This window comes from Schistosoma mansoni, chromosome 2, assembly GCF_000237925.1.
Source record: "Schistosoma mansoni strain Puerto Rico chromosome 2, complete genome".
Lineage (NCBI taxonomy): Eukaryota > Metazoa > Platyhelminthes > Trematoda > Strigeidida > Schistosomatidae > Schistosoma > Schistosoma mansoni.
The window spans coordinates 21,504,861-21,514,588 of NC_031496.1; the positions used below are offsets into that span (position 1 = coordinate 21,504,861).

Sequence of the window (9,728 nt, forward strand, 5' to 3'; positions counted from 1 at the left end):
GCCCAGAAATTAACGAAACTTACTGTCAGCGAAAATATCTAGGTTTTGACCTCGTTCATATGACTGGATACCTTAAGAGTCAAATTATTTCTTCTTCGGCTTATTAGGCAGCCATCATTTGCTCATTAAGACCTATCATTTCTTAGTAAATGGTATGACAGCGACTCCTTGTGTTTTTGCTTGAATATGTTAACCACTTTCTCCAGGTGTGTATTTTATGCAGCAATAACCAATTATCTCCCTTTTCATTTAAAGTTGATGATTATTAGGCCTTTTTACTTGCGAATTCACCATAATTTTTATACGCATAAGAATCGTAAAAACCATTTCCTCTGTGGTTATGGTTTATATGGTAAAGTGTACCCGCCGACACCACCTTTCCGAACTTCTCCAAGTTGTTAAGCCTGCGGCTTCACAAAAAACAAACCCTTTGTCAAGACTAACCTCTCAAAAATATTTCCGCTGACACTCGTTGGCAGAAACCGTGGCCGGTGGGAATTGACGTCCATAAAGCATTGCACGTCTCTCATGTAACCCTTGACAGACCAACATTGTGAAACTCATCTATTCGGATGACGACACGAGAAAAACACTCATCACTGTTAAAGAACTGACCGTCGAAGCAACGTGGCTGAAACACCAGGACACCGAAGCAATCATTAGAATCTCAGTACATGCATCCGACTATGCAATCACAGGGGTCTTAAAACAATAGGTAGACGACACCTGATAATCTTTGGTATTATTCCCGAGGTGGTTAAAATACACTGAATCAAGATTGGGAACTTTCGTCAGGGAGCTTCTAGACATGTATTATGCTGTGCGGCACTTTCAACACTCTATTGAAGGTCGAGAATTCGCTCTTTTCACCGATCACAAACCTCTCACATTTTGTCTAAGCTCATCTCCAAACAAATATTCCCCTCGACGGTCTCGACAATTAGACATTTCATGGTTTACTTTAGATATGCAACACATTCCTGGGGTAAACATTGAAGTGGTAGACTCAGTGTCTCGTATAACTTCCTCGGACAGTTTCCAAAGAATAGATATCGTTTGGCTCTTCCAGCTTCACAAAGAAGACACTAATCTAGCACGAGTTGTCTTTAGCAACCCTAAAATTTCATATTAAGCAGGAGGGGGGACGTAAGAAAGCCTATTATGCGACACATATGCAGGTAGGAATCGTTCAGTCGTGCCGAAACATTATCGACACGAAGTCTTAAATACGTCACGAAGACGTTCTCATCCAGGTGTTCATACAACTATCGAGTTCATAGCAGAACGATTTAGCTGGTCTTGTATGATTAATGACGTGAGGGAGTGGGCAGGCTCCTGTGCAAACTGCCAGAAATTCAAGATAATTAGACACAACAAATGTTTCTTAGGCTCATTCACAAATCCTGACGCTCCTTTTAACGATGTTATTCTGCATTTGGTAGGACCTTTGCCAGATTCAAGTGGAGACTTTCACGTTCTAACCTTTGTAGACCGTTTTACAATATGGCCAAAAGGAATATCCATCAAGGACATTACTGTAGAAACAGCGGTCCATTCCCTCGTCAAACGAAGAGTAGGAAACTTCGATTGACCTTCAAATATCTCTGGAGACCTTGAATGCCAGTTTATCTGACTACTATTAAAAATCACACGATTCCGAACGACCGTCTACCACTCACAAGCAAACGGGCTGGTAAAGCCTTTTCACAGGTAGATATAAGCCTCACTATCGGTTCCAAACATTTCACACTGGGTCGACACTCTTCCACTTGCATTATTGCCTACTTAAAATGCGGGAACTCCTGGCTAGGTATTTTGGTGGGCGGCATTTTCAGTAGTCAGAGAAAGGTTATGAATACACTCTATTTACCGATCACTTATCTTTTCACCTTTCTTATGACCGGTTTTGACACAAGCACTCTTATCAAGCCTCGGTAAGTGAACTACATCTTATAGTCTTCCCTAGATATGCAGCAGCAAACAGTGAAGACACGCTTAGGTCTCCCCTTTAGAAATAGCCTTTGTCTATGCGTCTTGAGATTCTGAAATATCACTAGTAGGTGTACTGGGTGTGAAGTACCCGGTGAAAGCGCACGGTAGTTTCTTCAAAGAACCCCACGAATCTGTGACACCGCACTCGATTAACTCAGCTCCTGCGTTGCGTAACTAGGCTTCGATATTATCAGTTCAGAGTGATGTAAGTTGGAAACTGCGAGGGTAGGTCTTAGTCTTAAACAGTTTGGGAGTGTTTCCCGTCATTTTTGGGGTGAGATATAAATGGACGAAGAATTCTGAGTACTCAAAAGTAGTATCGGAATATGTTCAAAGAAAGTATATCTTACGTCATCACAAGAAATATAGACCACTTTTCGGCATACCAGATCACGTCGATCTCACCGCTAAAAATGTAACGGATATCTAGGACTTAACAATGTATTGCCCATAATACCTTTATGATCGAGAGGTACCAACCTAGTCAAGTCAGGAATGAATGAGTTCATACTGTGTTGCAAAAGAATGCTTAAACTGATCTGCATAAACAGTTAGCTGGCGTTGTGTGGTTACTCAACACATATAACAAAGTGAAGACACTCAATGACGTTTTAATTCGCAAATGATCCTGTCATATAAGAAGGCCAGTAAATCTAAATGCTGCGAAATACACCGTAAGACAAGGAGGGATTGTGATAAGCTTAAAGAGCAACACCTGGAAGGACTGAAACGAAAATATCACAGACAAAAACTTCAAGTTTGATAATTAATTTCTAGTGCCGTTTCTCGGTGATTTTGGAGAGTTAAATTGAAAAAACAAACGTTCCGATATTATTTTTTGGTAATCCAAAATAAACTGGATCTGCCCTGATGTTAACTCAATTCTGAAAGACAGTCAAAACAGACCGGCTGACTTACAAGCTTAAAAGGAATATGAGTTCGATACGAAATTGAAAACTACACAAAATCTCGGACCGAAGCTGTCTGAGGGTATCAGTTCTCTCAAGAATACAGGTCCACCTTGCTGACAAAAGCTAAATAGCTTGAGATACAGGTTCAGGGCTGCTAGTAGACTACCGCCTACATCTCGAAATAGTACAGGCGATGTCAAGTCTCCGAGACCATTGACCGAATTGCATCTTCATTGATAGAATCCGATATGCACTAAGAAGGACCTGACATTGATCACTACCCAGTGATCAACCAGTTGTAAGTCAAAGTATCATAACCGAAGTCTGACTTCTTAAATGTATTTATTTCAGTGTTCAGCATAACATCTGAAAGCTAAAATTCTGAAGGGTGCTACACTCCCTGAACTCTTAGTGAACATTAAAAATACATAATATCAAAAAGTCATAGGATTTTATGTCACAGGAATGGTAGCTCAGTCTTGGTGTGACCAAGTCGGAAAAAATTCATTCTCATCATAAAATCTTGGTCCTTCAGCAGCAATCAAGGGACAACTATCATCACTGCCTTTGGTTTATACTAGTCCACAAGATGTAAACCGCCAAGAGATTGATCGATAGGGTGCTAAGATGTTTGTGGTACATTTATCAAGAAAAAAAAACCTAGTTTGTCCGTCTTCATTTTGGCCATTGAGACATTAGATTGAATCGGTAGATGGCAATATACTCTTATGAAATGGTTGCTTTTTGAGAAGTATTGGCAAAGCCTTGCAAATGCAGTAAATAGTACTTGTCTGGAGTGATACAAGTAATGAGGACGTTGAATTCAGAATATCGAACATCGGACTATATGCAGTGGCGGGGTAGAAGGGTTGCTGGAGGATTCTATGATACTCGATTTCAACAAGTTGTCGAACTCTTTGGGATTGAGAGGTCACAAGCAAGAGAAGATAGAGGTCCTTGGATTCTAAGATGGTGTACAAACCTGTCCCAGGATTTCTAGTTGAAAATTCGGTTGACAGACTAAGAAACTGCTTCAATAGGTCGATAAACTTGCCAGTGTTGTGTTCTGGTTAATAAGTGAATAGAGATTTTCATGGGTATAGTCCTCTCAAAGTCGACGTTGCGATTAGTGCATGCCAGAATGTGGTTCCTGGCGACGTCCTCTAGTTCACTGAACTGTAAGAAACCAGTGCCAATTCTTCGTGAGACATCGTCCATGAGAAGTTTAGTATCATCTGTCGTCTGCCACAGATACATCTGGGAGAAACCGGTGGCTTAGTGTAACACTGGGGCGTAGTCTTTGTTTGTTAAGTGTGGTAGATGGCACTTTACTATGTCAATCAGAGTGCACCCTGGCTTCGCTATCTGTAACGAACACGGAACGAAGTCATGACAGTTGCGGCCGACAACCAAAACCGTTAATAATCGCCGACCAAGATATTCCCCTGGCACTTAAAGTCAAAATAACATGGCTTTATGACCGTCTAGCACTGGTTTGAAATCTGTTAGGATACTGCTTCTGGATTTAAGTCTCAAGTTTCGAAAGGTGTCCATTGTAAACGTACGTGCTATCTGCCCCTCTGATGCATTTGCCGTCTACATATGATCTGTAAGCTGAGCTCTGGTCAAACCATCCAGCAGGCAAGCAACTGAATTTTGAACAGTTTGGTGAGCTATCTTAAGGTCAAACAACGCGCATTAATCGGCAACACACCATTGACTGACCGATGCAGCAGTGGTTGCACTTTTCCCCCAACCTATTCTTATTAATACACTTCTTTAATAATGTCATGTCTGTTCAAGACGGTATCTTGAGATGATAAGCCACGTTAGGTATTAACCGCAGGATGTGATCTCGATGTAAGCCAGGTCGTTCAACACGAGTAGACCGAGACCATCCACATAGACTACCTACATTGATGGTCTATATGCTCTATGCATGTTGTAATAACTTTATGACAAAAACATGAATGTATGTTTTATTTATAACCATACGTGCAAAGCGATTGTAATGAATAAGAACACTAGTGGGAACAATCGAATGTACTTCAACACAAAGTTACAGAATACCTTAGTAAAATTTGAGAAGCAAACTGTAAATACTTAATTTGCAAAATATCAACCAAACTTGACTGTTCCTTTGCAACTGTCAATCAGTCGTCTCAGACTTCACTGTTCCTTCTTTTCCATACCAATTACTTTCTGTTTTTGTTCTTCACTTCTGGATCTTCTCAATCTTATGCTGCCAAATATTCTGCTCCTAACTCACGACATATTTTATTTATGTCGATATAAGCAACACACACCACACAACAAATCTCACCTCGTCACGTATTAACGAGGAATCCTAGAAATCACACCGAATACTATGACATAAATGCAAGTTTTATAGTGATAATGAAGTTAACAAGCGAATAATACAATCTAAGAAATAGAAAAAAACTAAAATATTCATGATACACTAAGAACTCATTTTTTGTACAGTTTTGACCACCAGTAGTTGGTAGCTTTACTTGTGGAATTGCACAATACTTCCAAGCCTCTTTGATTTTCAATAGTTAATCCGAAAAACATGCTGGGTAAATTCTTCGCATCCCGTTCACGTTTCACCGCAGCAGAGTAAGTCGACACACAATTGAGGATAGCTAAATCGATTCGCCCCAACAATGCCAAATCTTCTTCAGGTTTTCGATTAGGTTCCCACACAACACGTTTTACCTAATAATTATTTTAAGAAATGGAGTCATATTTATAATCAAGTACTGATTATCCAGAAACACTAAAAATTCGACAAAATAGCAAACAGAAAACGTTTTCAGAGACAAGCTGATAAAAGATTGATAAGTAGTAAAAGATACATGCAAGAAATTGTAAAGCAATTTTCAATTACCGATAAGTAGACTTTATTTACCTCATGTGGTTTTGAGTTGGGATAAACCCAAGACCACAAGTGCTACAACTATGGTTCAATTCCATCCAAAATGTTTGAAGAATTTAAAACAAATGATCCAGGTGATTGAGTAAGCCGCAACCAAGCGTTATAATGTAGCAAAAACTAATCAAAAACATGCATAGACAACTGTAAAACCGGACTTCGGACTACTAGTTACTATATCTTTACCTCTAAAACACTAGAAGATACTTGTAGGGCTTTCACATAAAACGTGTAAACACTAGATTTCGATAGTTTATGTCAAGAGTAAATTGCTGAAGCATACTGTCCTCGTATGACAGATGATTAGCAATAAACAAAAATTTTGGGTTCATTCTACAAAGTCTGCACCTCTAGACAGACCCCCTGACCAAAAACTACTATCTGTTAGTACTAAATGTAAAGATCAAATCCCAATAACTTTATCGTTCACTGTTGCAGTTGATTTACAGAATTTGCGGATATTCCCGATTTGAAACTAGAGACTTCTAATAGAAGCCTATGGTCAGTCGGTAATTTGAAATGTTTACTGTGGAAATGGATTGCCGCAAAAGCGATCAATGATGTTTCTTCTCTACTTGACCATAGCGTCTTCAGGCCGTTATCTATGTTTTGGACGTATGCATCACTGTTCCACAGCTTCGTTCGGGAAAATATGACAGCACCCACTTCGTATGCAGCTGCAAATGTTTACAGAATTTTTCGATCATAGTGCATCAAGAGGTCAGCTTCGATCAGCACTTTTAGTTCTTTAGAGGCCGTCTGTTCAGTTTCAGTTGATAGTCATTCCGAGTAAATAGTTAACCAGTGTCTGATTCTCATGTAGAGTTGGAGGGTGTTTCACTCTCGAACTTTGATAATTTCATAAATTCACTGATAAGAACCAAGTGACCCTATCGATTCTACATGAAATCTTCATAATAAATGAAATGCATCAAATACAACACATCTTAATTTATGAAGATGACACATAAATCCAATCAGTTGGTATGAAGTGGAAGTTGTATACGTACAAATTAGTTTCTCAGGACTAGTCAGATATGGCGCTTTGTTTCTACTTGGGGATACGGTAAAAATAATGGAAGAGCCTGCAAATATTAATCGTTACGTCATTGCTAGTGGAGACTTGGTTAAAGTAACAAACACACACAATAATTAGTATACCAATCAGTATCAATTATAACAACTAATTATTTAGTATCAAGTGCATAATATTTTTACATTAGCGTTCCTCGAGTATCTCCATGGAATTTCAATAGTTTTCATCGTCAAATTTTAGACACTGTAGCTTCTAATTTATTTCGAACGGAGTCATGCTGTATTTTTTTAAATACTTTATATAAAAAAGAAAGTAACTAGAGGTCCTTCAAAAGAATCTTAGTATAATTATTTTTAAAGAGATACTCATCTACTAGTTAAGAACATTGATAAAGATGACGTTCTCAACAAGGACAAAAATTAATCAAATAAATCATCCATCAATGAGCATAACAAAAATACCTGTCACTACAAATATTCCAGACTAAATAAAAAACTTCATAAAACCATATTGTATATGAGCACTTTGACATTTTGTAGATTTAAAAATGTAAGGACATTAAACAATCACCTGAATAGGTATCATTATCATTATTGAGCATGGGGTAGATTGTTATAAGTTGGCTAATATATTTGTAATATCCCAATGAGTAGATAAATTAGATTTTTTGACGTTTCGTGACTCAGTGTAAGCCACTTCTTCAGAGAATAAATAACCAAATTAACATTAATCCAACTTTAAATAGTACAACGGAACAACACGAATATTAGGTGATCAATCAAAAAAACAGGTCTCAATAAATCAATGTCATTTCATTTAGGTTAAGGTGATTTATAAGCGATATGTATGTAAATTTGTGTGTGTGTGTATGTGTGCACTGTTAATGATGAAAAATGTGTAACCTTTATAATAAAGGATAGAGTTTAATTTGTAATGTAATGGTGTGAAATTGTAAATAATATCAGACTAGGTGAATATTTATGATATAATATAATAATTATAATATATATTTATCTAATTTTTCTGCTCCTTGGGATATTACAAAAATATTAATTTAATCACCTGAGTAATTGCAACATTTAAAAGCAACATTTTCAAATCTTTTTAAAAGTTGATTAAAATTGGATGAAATCTCTTCACTTACAGTTGTATTACTAAAGTGACGGCGAATTAATGACAACATAGGATCATTATCAGTAGATACATATATACTTTCTGCTTTAATTAAACGAACACCGTACGAAATTGTTTGAAGAACTAATTCTTTTGAGGGGATGCACATACCTTCTGTTACTTTGTAAGGAGGCAGTTCATTAAAATCACCATGGCACTGAGCGCTTGAGAACAAGATACGTAAACCACTTTTTAAATGGGAGCAAGCATTTAACTAAAGTATACATGTAAAAAAAGTATGCATTTACTTGCTTGTTTAGTCTTCTCAGAAATTGGATATTAATAAAAACAATAAAATTAAAAATCAGCTTTTCTACACTAGTGAGCCGTTACCTCCCTTTTTTATATTAAGACAGATATATACAAAACACCTAGGTGTAATGTAACTAAGAAATTGCAAACAAGTTGCCGAGGCGGTTGAAAAAAACAGTCCGATTTTATTAGAAAGGTTAAAATATCTTCTGGAACGATAACCGCTCGAATACTTTCTATCAATTCGATTTTTCGCATAAACTTTTCTCTGATTCGTTGTCATGTTTTCTTAGTTCTCTAAATTGCTATATGATCGAAGATCATATCCTGCTACTATAGTAACAACTTTTGAAAAAACTTAGTTTGAGTTGCTTGTTCTACCACAATATCAAGTTACTTGCGATTCCATCTTCTTCCTGCCTTAGCATTCGAGGTTTGATATCCTAAGTATAATTGACTGTTGTCAGTTCCGAAAAAAACTGCCATTAATAATAATAATAATAATTAAAGAAATTCAAAAAGAGCATACACCAAGATAAAAAGAATTATTACTGTTGGATAAAGGCATTAAGCATAATTTTTACTCTCAATTCTTCAAGTAAACAATAAAACTTATAGATCAAAATACGACTCACGAAATCCCCTCCATTCCGTAAATGGACTCCAACTACAGGTTTATTTAACCATCGATTTATAAAATCCTCAGTGGCTAGATTAATATGACTATTCCACTCTAAATAACGATGAAATACACGGTTTTCAGGACGAACAGGGAAAGACGAAGGTGGTCCAATGAATGCAAGAACTGGGTAAGTTTCTGGAGGAAATCTATATTTCAGAAATATTTATGATATACTTTGGAAAACTTACAACTGATCCCACTCCTCTTTTGGATCATCTGTACTTAGAGGAAAATAGAAACTAGAGCCTGTGAAACTGACATTAAATTTATCCCAAAATTCTTTGAAAGGATTCCCATTTTTAGCATTACAATCATTAAATAAAGGACCCGATCTAGGTCGAAAGCATAACGCTTTTAAATGTAAACTAGCTTGAAAAAAGTACCTGTACGTTTAGTTGCTGGCCAGATGACGGGAGCTTTATTCAACATAAAACTTTCCAGTGAAATAAACTGATGAACTGATAGGAGCGTAGTGATGTTAAACAGATTTCCAAAAGGCACAAAATTCTGAATATTAAAATAAATGTAAAAGCTTACAGCCTTTAAAGATGACATAATATTCCATGGAGGCAAAACAAGAGTACGATTGATTTTAATTGCAAATGCAATCATACCTAGGAACTGTTCAATCTGATTTCCGAGCCGACCTACTAAAATACAACAAACCATTACACAAAACATACCCATGCAAGGACAGTAGGTTATATAAGCAACATTACATTGTATCACACATTGACGAACAATCAT

At 37.0% G+C, this 9,728-nt stretch overlaps 1 protein-coding gene across 1 annotated transcript; it reads right to left on the reverse strand.

Annotated features, from left to right (window-relative positions):
• Positions 1–5,268: 5,268 nt before the first annotated feature.
• Smp_065240 (hypothetical protein) lies at positions 5,269–9,728 on the reverse strand (the record flags this gene model as incomplete). Its single annotated transcript, XM_018796078.1, has 6 exons — positions 5,269–5,621; positions 8,019–8,261; positions 8,935–9,127; positions 9,170–9,332; positions 9,365–9,628; positions 9,665–9,728. 6 exons carry the CDS (start codon positions 9,726–9,728, stop codon positions 5,373–5,375), a joined length of 1,176 nt encoding a protein of 391 aa, XP_018650326.1. The 3' UTR covers positions 5,269–5,372.